The sequence below is a fragment of the Callionymus lyra genome, chromosome 12 (assembly GCF_982586985.1).
Source record: "Callionymus lyra chromosome 12, fCalLyr1.hap1.1, whole genome shotgun sequence".
In the NCBI taxonomy this organism is placed as follows: domain Eukaryota; kingdom Metazoa; phylum Chordata; class Actinopteri; order Syngnathiformes; family Callionymidae; genus Callionymus; species Callionymus lyra.
Genome location: NC_141829.1, coordinates 19,150,946 through 19,166,364, shown reverse-complemented (window position 1 = coordinate 19,166,364; position 15,419 = coordinate 19,150,946). Strand labels below are relative to the sequence as shown.

Sequence of the window (15,419 nt, the reverse complement as noted above, 5' to 3'; positions counted from 1 at the left end):
GAGCAACTTTTTATTTTTTTAATGAAGCAACTTTCTTTTTTTTAATTGAACATACTTTTTTTTCATTGTATAATAAAGAAAAAATCGACCAAATTCCTCACTTTCCTACGTAAAATCCTCCTGAGATTTTTCAGGTTGTCTTGATTTTCTGGAACTCCTGTTGTGTTATCAGTTTTATCTTGATCTTTAAAATATATAATTTATTGAATATTGTTTTGATTGTTTAAGCGCTTTGTGACCCTGGTCTGGAAAAGCGCTCTATAAATACAATACAATAGAACAATTAGTATTCACGTGTAAAAAAAAAACCCCATATATATGCTCGTTATTTGTTGGTATATCACTTCTAATTCATGTCCTGAACTTTATATTGCCAGTCACATGAAGCTAGTTAAATCTTTCCCGAATAAGAAATTGTTGCAATTACACCGTTCCAACAGCAGGGTGAGCCACAAGCTTGTGTCGCATTAGTGAGTTTTTTTTTTTTTTACAAGATAAAAAATAACAAAAAAAAATGTATTTCTTTATTTATAAATAACTGGGAGAGGAAATAAGAAAAGTGACGACTGCTTGTGTATCAGTCCAGGATTGTGCTCTTATAGACGGAGGATGTCAGACGGGGACGTCCAGGTTCTCCTCAGCTCTGGGGTAACCATCTACTTCCATGGTCATCAGAAAGTCTGAAGAAAAAAAAAGGAGTCAAACACTAATGACAATAAATAAAAATAGCAAAGCTTAAGCAATAGCAGGCACATGATAATGATATTTATTTCAGCCTTTTTTAAAATAGAATATTGAGAAACATAATCCATGTAAAGTTTATTTAATCTGTGAATACTATAGAGCTAAACTGTGAACTGTTTTAAGGTACAACCTTCTGTGTAGTCAATGTCCGGCTTGGTGGAGACAACAGCCCAGGCCAAACCCACCAAAAGTGCCACCACCAGGTTCACGACAATCCAGGGTCGCAGGATCTGCTGCTCAGAACCTTTGGGCCTTGAAGAGCAGAAGAAAGTTAGCAGTGTTGTTGACGGAGGAAGAATAGAGTCGTGTGTTACCAGAGTGTTTCGTTGGCAGTAGGGTAGAGGTTGATACGATCACTGGTCATCTGCTGACTCAGCGACAGGATCAGAGCAATGAAATACACTGAAGAAAAACAGAGAATAACTTTATTTTTCATCAGCATCTCTATAACTGTTGATCTTTTATTAGATAGATGGAACTTTATTGAGAAATGTATCATATTTTTTAATTATATTATAATTATTAATAATATTAATATTATTAATGACCTCTCCCTCAACTTCAACATCTATGATGTCAACATGTCATCGCCATCATCCTCGTCATTGTGATCATTTTTCGTGGCTTCTGCACCATTATGACATCATCATCCCATTCTTTATCATTATAAGCAATCATTATAATAATCTGGAATTATGTGTCTTAGATTCTTATGAAGATATAATGAAAAAATGTGATCTTAATTGAAAATACATGAATTTCAATATGAATATTGACTGTAACACAAAACTTGGGATCAATAAAACCTGGGAAAAGTGTGGCCCTTCGACTGTAATCATGTTTTTTTTATAATCTTCATGAATATTCGCTTAATATGACTGTAGGGTTTTGTTTTAGGACTCAGATAGATTGATATATAACTTTATTGATCCCTTAGGAAAATGTATTTGTCATTTTTGTGAGTATTTATTGGCCAGCAAATATATATTAAAAGTAAATATTGAAAAACTGTTCTTAAAAAACGATCAAAGTAAGTAAGTAGGTAAGTAGTTATTTTTAAAGCGCTTTTCTAGACCAGGGTCACAAAGTGCTTTAACAATCAAAAAGAATAAACAGTTAAATTACATGCTTAAAAGGTCAAGATAACATAGAAACAAACACACATTAGTAAAAAAGCCTGCACAAATATGGAAGGATTAGTAGTAGATTCTGATCCACAGACCTCAGAGCCCGAATTTTAAAATTGATCCTGAAAGAAACTGGCCAGTCCAGAGTTTTATGGATCCGGGAAATGTGAGTTCTTCTACTAGAGCAGGTGAGAATACCTCTCTGTGGAGTTTTGTATTAACTGCAGGTGAGTCAACTCCTTTGTTTAAAGTATTGAATCACCATCATCAAGCACTATGTTTAGGGAAATTCGCAAATGGATTCAAACTTACAGAAAGAAGCCAGAGCTGCAGGGTCCAGGGTAATGAAGCCCCTCAGGGCCATGGATGCCTTGGCCAGGTTCATCCTACGAAAACACTCTCAAGATTAATAGTCTATACATGAAAAAAGAACTTGCAAAAATGAAAATAATAACATAACGTGTTAGTTCTGCGCTGACCTGTCGAAGGCAGACACAGTGCTGGTGGCCAGCAGCAGGTACAGCAGGGACTGGGCGGGATATGCTAGCGGGTGGTACTGTTGCAAAAGGTTGGTCAGTGTGGTCATCTGCTCTCCAGCCAACACGTACACCACGATGATGTTCCAGACCGCGTATCCGGCCAGGAATCCGTGAGAGAAGAGACCAACCACGCTGAACACAGAGACATAAACCTTATTAAATAACACCAAAAATCCGTCTTGGATTTTAAGTACTGATTCTTACTTTAAAAACCACATGACAGATCATTATCAGCTAGTTTTTATCTTCATAAACACATAGATGTGTTGCGAAACTGATAAGAAAAGATCAATCTAGTATCTAATATCAACTTTTGTTGTTTTATATCTACCAAGATTATCCAGTTTAGAAGCTACACAGTAATATATGTACAGATTTTATTGGATTTCCATTCATAAGGTCGTAAATTGATTCGTTTCAATTTGATTAAGTTTCTCTCGAATAACGAAACTGTTTTACAATTTACTTTATTTATCCTATTCTCCTCAATAACAGTTCCACTTAACGCATGGGTACATTCTTAGTACCATGGTTATAACTGTAGCTGTGGTGTTTCATGTGCAACCAAATGTTATAATAACACATTATAATAATACAACCGTTCTATGACCAGGCATTTTAAAGTTAACCCTACCAGAATTTAGACGTTCTTAAATTATTAACCTTTTTTTATAAGGGTAAATCACTACATACAGTATGTTCACGGACAAGCATACCGGAAGGTACTATGGACCTTCATCGCAATATCTCTGGTTGTCCATGTTTGCCGAGAATCCATGTAATCGTCGTTCAATTCCTGATTTCTTAAATGGTCGCCACGCTCTGCCTGGAAACCTCCTATAAACACACAACATATTTGCTGATGCTGGTGATAAACACAAACTACATCCACACGTGTAAGGTTTGTACTGACTGTCTCTCTCGACGAAAACTTTTCCGACCGGTCGGCCGTTTCCATGGGGGGCGGAGAACATGGAACGCTGGGCTATAGGTGACTGTGTTTCCGTGACGATGTCGTGATCGTCAGCGTCCAACTCGTTTTTGCAGTGCTCAGTCGTTTTGGGTTTTCTGTGACAAAATGAAATGACAGTGAGAGGTGGCAAAAAAAGGAAAATCGTAGATCATTTAGCAGAACATTTTATCAACTTAATGTTGTTTCTAATGTGTGGAAAGAAGAATCAAGACAAAATTCAGTATTTTATATATACAGTGATTTGTCACCTCACAGTTCACTTGCACACAGTACCGCATGGTACTTCAATGGGGTAGTAGCGTCCTTAGTCATGAGGTCTTTGTATCGGTATGGTGGACAAAGAGCTGAGCCAAAAGGGAAAGCTCCCCAATTAACTGGTCCAGCTATGTTCCTACTTTCATCTAAGGAAACCAACTATCCGTAGCAACAAGATCAAAGCTGAAATAAGGGTGTCTGGACTCTCCATTGGAGATAAAGTTAGGAGATCAATCCTTCAGGATAGACTCAAGGTAGAGGCTCTACATGGAAAGAAGCCAGTTGAGGAGGCTTGGGCACCGTATAGCTCCTTCTTCACCTTCCATAAAAGGTGTTGTATCAACTGGCAAGAGACCAGGAATCAATGCCAAGACTGTCTCTGGCTTGGCCTGGGAACACCTCAGTATTCTACAAGGATCGCTGGAAGAGGTTTATCCATAGAGGAAAGTCTCTCGGCTTCAGACACTTTCTGAACACCACCTTGAGACAGGCCTCATGAAATTGGTTGTGAAGTGAAGACACACTGTCTTCACTTCCTCACTAGTCAGTGATCAAACCTCAGGTTGTAGAAGATGGATATACGTTGGTGTCAAGGGTGTTTGTGCTCTGAAGCCTCAATTCCCTTTAACTTTTAACGTTAAATATTAATACATTTCCTGTTTTATTTAAGGATATGGCCCTATAAGGTCGTCTCTCCAAGCGACCCAGACCACAATGCTATTGTTTTACAATTGAATGTCACATGACGGCTGGTAGCCAAGCATAGTCAAACTTGCAGTGATGGTTTCTTTTTTCTTTTGGTTCGCCTTGTAACTGCAACGGTCATCTCCTCTTCGTCCATCACTGGATCAGTGATGCTTCCATTCTGAACATCAGCTTTCTCCGCATCGTGATCTGAATGGACACCACAGTCAGACTCAGTCTTCTATTTTAGAATAATATCAGAAGCAAGAATTACACGGTTCTTTCAATGCCACCAAACTAAATGAATATATTGTAATGCTATACTGCTTATTGACAACCCAGCTCTTTTCTTTTTAGAATGAGGAAGGGGATTTTAGTTTTTCCTGTTTTCTAAATCTTAAATTCATCTCAGGCTGTTGACATTTTAGAGGAGATTCTTAGAGTATTTTGACTAGAAAATATGAGTAAGATGATTAAAGAGATCATGATTTTTGTTTTCTGTGATGTAAGATTTACGGTAATTACGGTACAGTAATACGAGAGTCACTTTTCAACATCAGCCTTAAATAAAATTAACTGCAACAAGAAATTTCTCACTGAGTAAAAGTGAGGCGGCTCACCAGTTTTCTATAAGGGGAAACATCGGTTTATAAAAGCGGAGCCAATGCAGGTATAAAAAAGACTGCAATTCCTCGAGTGTCCACATGAGGCTGGTTGCTTACAGAAGTCAAATACACACCCAGTATGTTGTACCAATGTAGTATATGAAAGTGCATTATAGCTAAAACTAGATCCTACTATGAAGGAACAACATCTTTTACTTTCTTTGAGGAATGAAAAATGAAGCCGATAAAGCGTGAAGTAGTTTAGGTACCAATACTGAGCATCTTCTTCTTTTTCTTCTTTTTGTGCGGCGCTTTATCATGTGTATCCGGAATGACTGTGTCGCTGGCGTCAGAATGATGTCTGTTGGTCACATCTTCAAACTCCATCTCTACAGCCACTGTAGAAAAATGGATTTCAAGAAACATGTGACAATATTTAACAAGTGTCTTATTACAATACATTTAGCAACAGACCACGAGGGTTGAAAATCCATAAATTGAGTAAGTTTTTTGTTATCCAAATATGACAAATGTCAGACAATACATTTCATCTCTTAATGTTTGCAACTAATGTCATTAGATAGTGATGTTCTGATGAAGCTTCATGAAGCAGTGCCATTATTTTCAGAGTCCACTAGATGGCGGTCTCTGCACTATTTTCCTTTGTTTTGAACAACTGTTCTAATGAAACATCACATAATATTTAAACTGATAACGCCACCTACTGGAGATAGTCATCCTCATCTGTCATCTCTTTGTGACTTCTTACCTTCGACCTGCTCTTCATTGTTATTCTCATTTCTCAGCTTCTTCTTTTTGCTCTTACCCATCGGTAGCTGGTATCTAAAAAAAGTAAATAAAAAAAAGGTTTTCATCTGTATCGGACTTAAGGATTTTTACATTTACTGTTTGTTATGTTGCTAACTAGGTCAGAATTATTGCACGGAATCTGGTTCAGATTAAAAAAAGCATGAAAATATGGAACTCTTGATCAAATGAAATGTTAAACCAATGTGAAGGTTTTCAAGAAAATATTGTTGGGAAAATAAATAAACAAGTCAATATTTAAGCTTGTTTCAGGCAGAAGAGAGAGCTGGATGTGATGAAAACGAGTGAAATAAACTAAAACAAAAAACAATAACATCAACACCCAAGACAAAAAATCAACTACAACGATTAAAAAATGTATAAAAATAAAAATTACACAAACAACACAGTTAGAACAGCTATAAGAATATAACAGGTTCGTTAATAATGAAACAATAGTAGAAAAATGTACGTTTTGTAAACTACATACAATTGGCGAAGGCTTTATAAACACTTTCTAGACTAAAACTATTATAAATCTAGACAGAAAGTCTATTAACGTTAATTGTGTTTCCACGTGTTTGTGTTGGTGAATTGGGACAGGGCTTTGACAACTGTGTCACTACTTCCCAAATGTCAAGATGAACTGAAAAAAATGTCAACTCTTTACACGTTTGTGGTTTAAGGAAAAGTTGAAGTAAGAAAGCAGCTACAACCTGAAGACTAAAAAGAAGATCAAAGATCGTCCGATCGTGGGAGTGTCAGACGGTCGGAGGTACAGGTCATTGATCTCATGATGTGATTATGTCAAATCCATCTGTTCACATCCTGACCTTCTCTAAACTCAAAATCTCTTTCTTACATTGTTTTATTCTCAACGGCGTGAATTTGATCATGTTGTATCTAAAGGCTACTTTAACTACGACCCCAACACAACACATACATGACGGCCAACTGTAAGTTCCTCTTGGACCTTTTTTTCCGATGAAGCCATATAGCAAAAACGTTCCAACTCTGACTGAGAATGAACTGTACAAACTATTTTAATATCTCTTCTGATGTAATGTTGCCGAACCACTTGGTGTAAGATTGACCTACATAGACGACTGTCCTGTTGCTCCCTTGAGTCCAACAAAATCTTTGGTTATTGATTAGTCCAAGACGATTGTCCAGGAAGATTCTGATCATAATCCTGTATTTGCTTGAGATATTGCTGTAACAAACAAACCCAACATGAATCATTCTGGACAAAATACCTGAGCAGCGATCAGAGGTAGCGGTGGAGAGGCGACGCCTGCTGAATCTTCATAGCAGATTGTGGACCTGCCCTGGATTTCAGAGGAACAGGTGGCTTGGTGTGCTGAGCCGAAGGAAGCTTAGCGGTTGGTCGAGCAGCGATGATGTCACCAGCTGGCGGAGGTTTAAAGTCATCATCAATACTAATAATCCATTGGCCTACTTCCTTGCCAATCAATTGACCAGATCCCATTGAGATCCAGGAAGTCTCTAGTGGATCCTGGTCTAGAATTCAACCATTCATACCGCTTTTTGGCCGCAGATTTGTTGTTCCATACTCCCATGATTCAAATCTCCAGTTTCACCATATCTCAATGGGTTTCCATTGGGTTGATATCTAAGTCTAGAGGCCATGTTGAGCAGACTCATTGTTAAAAATCTAAAGATGACGTAGGCTGAGGTGAAGAGAAACGTCCAATTGCTTTGTTGCCAGATACTGCATTTGTTCTTACGACAAGAAGAAATAGCTTGCGCTTCGTCAGTTTCTTGTTTCATCATCTTGGTAACTTAAAACAAACACTTTGGACTCTTCAGTCGGGACACTCACCGAAAATTGGATATTTTAAAGAAATATATTTAATAGTTCTGACACAATAATTACAGGAAAATAAAATAATAATATTAATAATAACAACAATAATGTTATGTAGTTTTGCTTTGTGATCACAGTACGGACTGTTGTGTTTCTAGTGCTAGCTTCTGGTAAAAAAAAGAAAAGTACAGTCCCATCATTTATAATCATCAGGACATTTAAGAAACGTTACATATTGTCCATGTCAGGGATCTTCCACTAATGGTTGTATGCCACATGTGTAGACCAAAAATACAATTTTAATTTAGAGTATAAAGATTTTATTTATTTTTGAATAAATAGTTGATCAATTATCAGTTTAGTTAGTTCCTGCACTTCCTTTAAAATTAAACCTAATTTAAAAATAATAATATTTATATCAGTTCTGAAAGTAAGTCCTTCCCTAGGACAGACCTATATTATATTTTAGCTTAATATACATTTTAAATTTCCATTATCATTATTTTCTCTTCAACGTGGTGTTTTGAATTCTTTCCCTGTTTTTGTATTATAGATTTTTTTAATGGCTTTTTACCTGAAAAAGTGTTGCTAAACTATTGTTTCATATCAATGATTTATAAAGTTTGAAACCGAAAAGTTTGTAGCCACGCCCCCATCACCACATTTGTTTCTTTTATTATTATTTTTCGTAATAATCCTAACACGAACGAATACGCGGTTAAATGTCACCAATATTATACTAAAGAAAAAAAAATCATACACACGTTAAGAAAAATGATATTATTAAAATAACCATAATGCATTGCGCACCGACGGAGAGCAGCGTCGTGTTACGTAATGACGTAACGTTTCTCACGCGCATCCACGCACGTCCGATCCTTCTTTTGGTCTGACAGTCTAGTGTCCTGAACCTCCTGCAGCAGATCCAGATCCACAAGTCTAAAGGTCTGGTAAAACTTCCGTGCATGTTGTTATTTAACCTGCACTTCTTTGTCATTGTAGCAGAAACAGACAGAAGTAATCGATCGCAGAGCAGCGACCAAAGTTCTCTTTGGAGAAGTTTGTGATCAACTATAATAATGATTTAATAAAATATGGACGTGCTATTTATTCTGAAATAAATCTTTATTAGTTGATTATAAAAGTCTACTTCTGTCACACAGATCATGTGGAGCTTTTAGCTTCGCTTTATCTGAAAACAAATATTTAAACACTTATACACAACGACCCGTTTAGTGGTTAAAATGGTCATTTTATTCATAGGTTTTTGACGATCAAATGTTATTTATAGCAGCTCACAGACGTGGGTCGATAATGTTGTGATTTACATTTGAATAAACTGTTAGAATGTGATAATAAAATACTATTTTCCAGATCAGACATGGCTCTTAAACTCGTGTCCACCAACAAGTGTGCTGGAGGATTCCAGAAAGTCTTTGAACATGACAGGTACACACTCTTGTTACACACTCTTGTTACACACTCTTGTTACACACTCTTGTTACACACTCTTGTCACACACTCTTGTCACACACTCTTGTCACACACGGTTGTTACACACTGTCGTTACACATTTACCAGGTTATCTAAAGTGAGTTTGTTTCAACAGCTCTGAGCTGAAGTGCAAGATGAAGTTCGCGGTTTATGTTCCTCCGAAGGCGGAGACGGACAAGTGTCCCGTCTTCTACTGGCTCTCAGGTGTGTGTGTTAGTGTGTGTGTGTGTGTGTGTGTGTGTGTGTGTGTGTGTCGTTGACCAGAGTGACGATGGAATCATCATTTCATGCTCGACTTCTTTCCCCCGGCGTCAGGTCTGACGTGTACGGAGCAGAATTTCATCACCAAAGCTGGGAGTCAACTGGCTGCTGCAGAGGCCGGAATTATTGTGGTGGCACCAGACACTAGTCCACGTATGAGCGCGCGCACACACACACATGCACACATACATGCACACACACACATGCATAACACACACACACATGCATGCACGTGCACACACACACATGAACTTGCACACAACCTGTCTGTCTGAACATCTTTTTGCATCTCTCTTTCTCTGTGTCTCTGTCTGTCTCTGTTTTTTCCTCTCTTCTGTCCATCTTTCTCTCTATCCTTGTTTTTTTCTTTCTATCCTTGTTTCTTTCTCATTTCTGTCCACCCTTCTCTCTATCCTTGTTTCTTTCTCTCTTCTGTCCATCTTTCTCTCTGTCCTTGTTTCTTTCTCTCTTCTGTCCATCTTTGTCTCTGTCCTTGTTTCTTTCTCTCTTTTCTGTCCATCTTTCTCTCTGTCCTTGTTTCTTTCTCTCTTCTGTCCATCTTTCTCTCTGTCCTTGTTTCTTTCTCTCTTCTGTCCATCTTTCTCTCTGTCCTTGTTTCTTTCTCTCTTCTGTCCATCTTTCTCTCTGTCCTTGTTTCTTTCTCTCTTCTGCCCATCCTTCTCTCTGTCCTTGTTTCTTTCTTTTTTCTGTCCACCCTTCTCTCTATCCTTGTTTCCTTCTCTCTTCTGTCCATCTTTCTCTCTATCTTTGTTTCTTTCTCTCTTCTGTCCATCTTTCTCTCTGTCCTTGTTTCTTTCTCTTTTCTGTCCATCTTACTCTCTGTCTCCATTTCTTTCTCTCTACCGTCCGTTTCTCTCTCCATCTCGATTTCAATATCTCTTCTGTCTGTCTCTTTTGCGTTCTCTCTTCTGTCCATCTCTATTGGTTTCTCTCTACCGTTTCTCTCTCTCTGTCCCTTTTCTTTCTCACTTCTGTCCATCTCTCTGTCTCCGTTTATTTCTCTTTTTTGTACATCTCTGTTTCTTTCTTTCTACTGTCCGCTTCACTCTCTCTGTCTCGATTTCTTTCTTTCTTCTATCCGTCTCTGTTTCTTTCTCTATACAATCTGTGTCTCCATCTTCTCTCTCCCTTTCTTTCTCCCTCTCTCTCTTTTGCTTCTTGTCTCCCTCTTTTCCGTCCATCTGTCTTCCCCCTCTTTGTCTCTATCTTTCTTTTCCTCTCCGTGATTCTTCATCTCTGTCTCTCTCTGTCTGTCTTTCTCTCTTTCAACTTGGTCCGGCCACAACTGTAAAAGTCTTGAGAAAAGTCTTCCAACTTCACGTTTCTTTAAATTAACTCTCATCTTTGCGCCCGATTCTGACCACGTGTATTAAAGAGGGACCATCAACTGTAGGAGTATCAAGAACATTTTCTTGAGGTGACTGAAGTTTCAGGGATCGGTCTTTATGTCCGTCTCCGTCCCTGTCAGGCGGCTGCAACATCAGTGGCGAGGACGACGGCTGGGACTTTGGAACAGGAGCAGGTTTCTACGTCAACGCGACCCAGGATCCATGGAAGACCAACTACCGCATGTATGCCTACGTCACAGAGGAGGTGCGTTGATTTGATCTGCTCGTCTTCTGTGCACACAACTCATGGAGTCCTTTTCTTTTTCCACAGCTGCCCAAGTTGATCAACGAGAACTTCCCCACCGACCCCAAGAGGATGTCCATCTCTGGTCACTCTATGGGTGGCCACGGCGCCCTCATCTGTGCCCTGAAGAACCCTGGGAAGTACAAGGTAACGGACCTTTCGTGTCGTTGACGTTGATGATATTTCATAACCCTGGCGTCTCCTCAGGCTGTGTCTGCGTTCGCCCCGATCTGCAACCCCACACAGTGTCCGTGGGGACAGAAGGCCTTTTCTGGATACCTGGGAGACGAGCGCTCCATGTGGGAGGTGAGAGTCCAGCTCCTTTCAATCCAACTTTATTTAAAGTGCTGGATCACAGCATGGTTTCATCAAGACACTTGGTAGTCTAAACTTTATGAAAGAAAAACAAGTCCCAGTTAATCACAATGACCGATAGAGGCGAGGAAAACTTCCTTCTAACATGCAGAAGCCTCAAGCAGAACCAGACTTGGTGATCTAAACCTATAGCATCGTGAGTATAGGGGAAAGTTTAAGGACTGCTCTTGAACACTGAGAGGGTTTCTGCCCTCGAGACTAAAGCCTGCAATTGGATTCACAGCAAAAGAGCTTGATAACTGAAGGCCCTGGCTCCAAAGCTACATTTTGGCCATACACGCCCCTCTGACTCTATCCACGTGGCCCTCATGAGGACAAAATAATACCATAAAACTGACCAATTTTATTACTAGTTCAACTCTACATATGTTGTTCTCAGTATTATCTTGACCTTTAAAAGTATATACTTTATTTAATATTTTTTTAATGTTTAAGCGCTTTGTGACCCTGGTCTGGAAAAGTGCTATATAAATAAAAATTACTTACTTACTTACATATAACTTGTCAAATATTCTATTTTGTTTAAAGATATTATTTCTTCTCTTTTCTACCTTTTGATTGATTTATAATTTATAATAAATAATTGTACAGTATATCCAATTTTAAAGGGGATTTTTATTAAGTAATGAGTTTTTTGCACTTTTACTCTAGTATTATTATCATTTTTTTTTATTAAACTAGGCTTTTTTTCCTCTATAAAAAGGAAATAATATTTAATCCTTTATTTATTCATCTTAAAAAAATATGTCAGTATAAAATGTGGCCCCTAAGAGATATTCAACTGCCCACCCCTGCAATAGACCATGTAATAATGGTTAAGAGGAGGATCTTAAATTGTCACCGGATGTCTCCCTCACAGGCGTACGACGCCACAGTGCTGGCAGCGAGTTACTCCGGCCCTCAGCTGGACATCCTCATCGACCAGGGTCAGGACGATCAGTTCCTGCAGGCCAGTCAGCTGCTGCCCGATAACTTCATCGCCGTGTGCTCCGAGAAGAAGATCCCGGTGGTCTTCAGACTGCAACCGGTCAGTCGCCTCGTGCTGTTTGTCATCTGGTGTTTGTCATCTGACGCAAGTGTTTTCTTCTCACAGGGCTACGACCACAGCTACTTCTTCATCTACTCCTTCATCAACGACCACATCAAGCACCACGCCAAGTTCCTCAACGCCTGAGCCGCGCTGAGTCATTGACCACCAGATGCACTTGTTCAGCATTTTGTTTTTCTGTTTCCATCACAATAAAATGCAACATTGAATAAACCTGTTTGAGTTGCTTTGACTCTGTATGATATATGTATGATTTAAACATAATTACATCAAGGTTAATGAGTGCCTCTTACTTTGCCGTTTTGGTTTTCAACTTGCATTTTACAAAGTACGTTTTGTGTTGTACTCCTTGTGTTTGAGTTGTCGGTTTGAAAACAATGGTCAGTCACATCCTGAAGTGGACACTGATTGGTCTTGTTGATAATATACTTTTGTATTTGTTGATGTGGTAACTTGGATCACTTTATAATCTGATGTTTTATGTTAATTTTCAAAAATTACTTTCTAATGATTAAGACACAAGAACACAGCAATATTCAGCCAAAATAACAACAAATACAGCAATTTGTAAATGACTAGAACTGCATCTTTCTAAAACAACAAATTACTTGAGGAAGACACTTTTTTCTTTTTATTTAAATTGTATCTGCTACAATCATGAATCAAAATTTTAAAAATACCATTTATTTAATCATAACTCAAAGGAGATCCCCAGAGAGATCAATAAAGTTTATCAATGACTGAGAAAATGCTCAATACTACAATTAATAATACTACATTATCATATATATCTTAAGGAGTAAGTGCTAACGACCTTGAGCGATATTAACTCATTGAAGTTTGTGTTGTGGTGGAACGCTTTGGTCTGTAAAACTACTTCAAAAATAATTAACACAAGACATGTAAACTCTGTTCTTCTCTCTCTTCTACAAGTAAAATGTGCGATTTTAAACAAGATATGATTTCTATTCTTTTTTTTTAAGTAAAACTACTGTTAAGTCAGATATTAAACAAGAACTAATTAATCTCTCAATTAAAAAAAAGATTTAAAAGTCACCGTTGAAGTTATTTTATTAACTTTAATGGCTTTATTGTTCCGAGTTGCGGATCCAGTCCCTGAACTGCGACGAGACAAAATCAATTTGACCGTTGAAACCCGTTCTATGCGTCCGGGTGCTGACATCATAATCCTTCATTGACATTTCCCATTTGAACACTCAGTTGAACTATTGGAAGAAAGATGTTATTACCTATATCTGTTACATCATGACTGTGTTGATGGTGGAGGAAGTGAATCCAGGCAAGATTTAAAAGACAAGTTTTAATGTGGAGGAAGTGAAGGACTGTACAATATTCACAGCAGTCGAGGCCATGTTAAAAATCCACTCCACACATGCAAACACAAAACCACTCCCCTCTGTTTGTTACAACACAGCTCATGAAAAAAACCCTGAAAAAATACATCTGCTTTCCAGTTTTGTGCACACAAATGTGAATTCTCTGGACATTATACTGGAACTGGAACTCTCCCGTTGTCGATACGCCACCTAGTGGCGCCATTATTCATCAAATTGTAATAACAAAAAGCACAGTCACGAGATAAATTCCTCTGGTTTGGCTCAACAAAGTAGATAAAAAAAAAAAAAGTGCTTGTTTTTTTAACGTCACCGTCTCCAGTTAACTATTGTTTTGATGACTCGTCGTATCTCGTTTTTTTTTGGTCTAAAAGAAAAACTTCTCAAACGCGAATAAACTCAAGATTTAGAAAATAAATATCATTTCAAGTAGACATTAATTGTGATCTATTAAAAACAGCAGTTTAAAAAAAAAAAAAGAAATCCCAGGTGCTAGCAGTGCCTTTGATCTTTGTGCTGAAAGGTTGTGACGTTCAGAGAAAACATTATTTAAACATTAAAAAAAAAGTTGACCACACCTGCAGCTGTGGGTTGCGTCACACATTTATAAACAGTTTACAAAGTTGACTCATACTGAAAATATATCCGCTTTTTTTTTCTGAATATGAAATCTCTGATTACGAAAACAACTGTAGGGGCCGTTTTTTTTTTTGTTCTCCCGATTCTCTAAAACAGAAATATGGCATTAAAAGTTGAAAAAATAAAAATCTAGTTTAGGCAGCGTTAAAACGATATAAATAAAAAATAAACCGGTCTCCATTTAGAGATTGCTACTACATGATGTGCACCCACTTGTTAGCACCATGTTTACCTGTTTTTGGGGGAGTGTAAAGTATATAAAAACTACATAAACAAGTAGATATCAGCTTTAATTTTGTAAATATTTAGCGTGGAAATTAAATTAAGTTAAAAGTAATGTTTGCAGATTAAAGTTTGGACAAATCTGAACTTATTTAAACGTGATCTACGCCGTTTGTATCGAGTGATTTGGCTTGTACATTTGTAAAGTGGAGTCACATGACCGTCTCACCTCTAAGACAGGTAAGACGAAGGGAGGACAGCTTTACACAACCCTGTAAGTGCCTCAACCTCAGTCCTTGCGGTTCCTCCGGTGGACCCGGCACGGATCCAGTTAACCACCCCTCTCCCCTCCCCGTCCGTTTAAAAGCGTGTCCACACGGGGGCGCCGTCCCTCACGTCGTGGGTTTGGAGGTGGCCATCTCCACCAGGGCCTGCACCGTCATGCTGACCTTCACCAGACCCTTCTCCTCCAGGATGTGGTGCGGGAGACACAGTTTGTCCTGCACAGGGATGGACGGAGAGAAAGAAAGAAAGAAAGGGCGGAATGACGGAATAAAAAAGGCAAGTGGAGAGAAACATTGGAGACACAGAGGGAGGAGAGAAGTGGAAGATAGAGGAGGTCAGCATGAGTTCACAACATACATATGCAGGTACACATACTTACTACTTTGATCTCAACCTCTCAGAATATAATTATTATTGGTTGAGGATCTACATGTGAGGCTGTATTTAATAAAGTTATATTGATTTATTGACCTATAGATCGAACTTCGCAGACAGCAAAACAGAACAAAAGGCTTTTCAAAGCAG

General features: G+C 38.3%; 3 protein-coding genes across 3 annotated transcripts in view; 1 reads left to right on the top strand and 2 right to left on the bottom strand.

Moving 5' to 3' along the window:
- Window positions 1-612: 612 nt before the first annotated feature.
- Window positions 613-6,181, bottom strand: LOC148068566 (transmembrane protein 237A-like). Its single transcript, XM_087804640.1, has 10 exons — window positions 5,697-6,181; window positions 5,197-5,325; window positions 4,411-4,532; window positions 3,324-3,459; window positions 3,127-3,247; window positions 2,351-2,542; window positions 2,184-2,257; window positions 1,059-1,146; window positions 875-996; window positions 613-680 (listed from the first exon to the last, which is right to left on the bottom strand). The coding sequence occupies exons 1-10, from the start codon at window positions 5,800-5,802 to the stop codon at window positions 613-615; spliced, it is 1,158 nt and encodes a 385-aa protein (XP_087660766.1). The 5' UTR covers window positions 5,803-6,181.
- A 2,218-nt stretch (window positions 6,182-8,399) lies between these two features.
- On the top strand, window positions 8,400-12,606 carry esd (esterase D/formylglutathione hydrolase). The gene is made up of 9 exons (XM_087803900.1): window positions 8,400-8,507; window positions 8,937-9,011; window positions 9,172-9,260; window positions 9,372-9,470; window positions 10,807-10,931; window positions 10,998-11,117; window positions 11,178-11,276; window positions 12,205-12,372; window positions 12,439-12,606. The coding sequence occupies exons 2-9, from the start codon at window positions 8,944-8,946 to the stop codon at window positions 12,517-12,519; spliced, it is 849 nt and encodes a 282-aa protein (XP_087660026.1). The 5' UTR covers window positions 8,400-8,507; window positions 8,937-8,943; the 3' UTR covers window positions 12,520-12,606.
- A 1,703-nt stretch (window positions 12,607-14,309) lies between these two features.
- The window catches only part of lrch1 (leucine-rich repeats and calponin homology (CH) domain containing 1), a 33,558-nt gene continuing 32,448 nt past the window's right edge, over window positions 14,310-15,419 (bottom strand). Inside the window, exon 18 of the mRNA XM_087803516.1 lies at window positions 14,310-15,109. Within this exon, the coding sequence (XP_087659642.1) occupies window positions 15,002-15,109 (108 nt within the window). The 3' untranslated portion in view covers window positions 14,310-15,001. The remainder of the gene's footprint in view (window positions 15,110-15,419) is intronic.

Bases quoted from the DNA above. Each gene is read 5' to 3' on its own strand.
- LOC148068566 (XM_087804640.1), bottom strand. From the start codon at position 5,802: ATGAAAACCTTTTTTTTATTTACTTTTTTTAGATACCAGCTACCGATG. The intron at 1,147-2,183 runs GTAAGTTTGAAT...GTTTTTCTTCAG, and splicing joins TGCAGCTCTGGCTTCTTTCT to TGTATTTCATTGCTCTGATC. The intron at 997-1,058 runs GTAACACACGAC...CTGCTCTTCAAG, and splicing joins ACTGCCAACGAAACACTCTG to GCCCAAAGGTTCTGAGCAGC.
- esd (XM_087803900.1), top strand. From the start codon at position 8,944: ATGGCTCTTAAACTCGTGTCCACCAACAAGTGTGCTGGAGGATTCCAG. The intron at 9,261-9,371 runs GTGTGTGTGTTA...CCCCGGCGTCAG, and splicing joins CGTCTTCTACTGGCTCTCAG to GTCTGACGTGTACGGAGCAG. The intron at 10,932-10,997 runs GTGCGTTGATTT...CTTTTTCCACAG, and splicing joins ATGCCTACGTCACAGAGGAG to CTGCCCAAGTTGATCAACGA.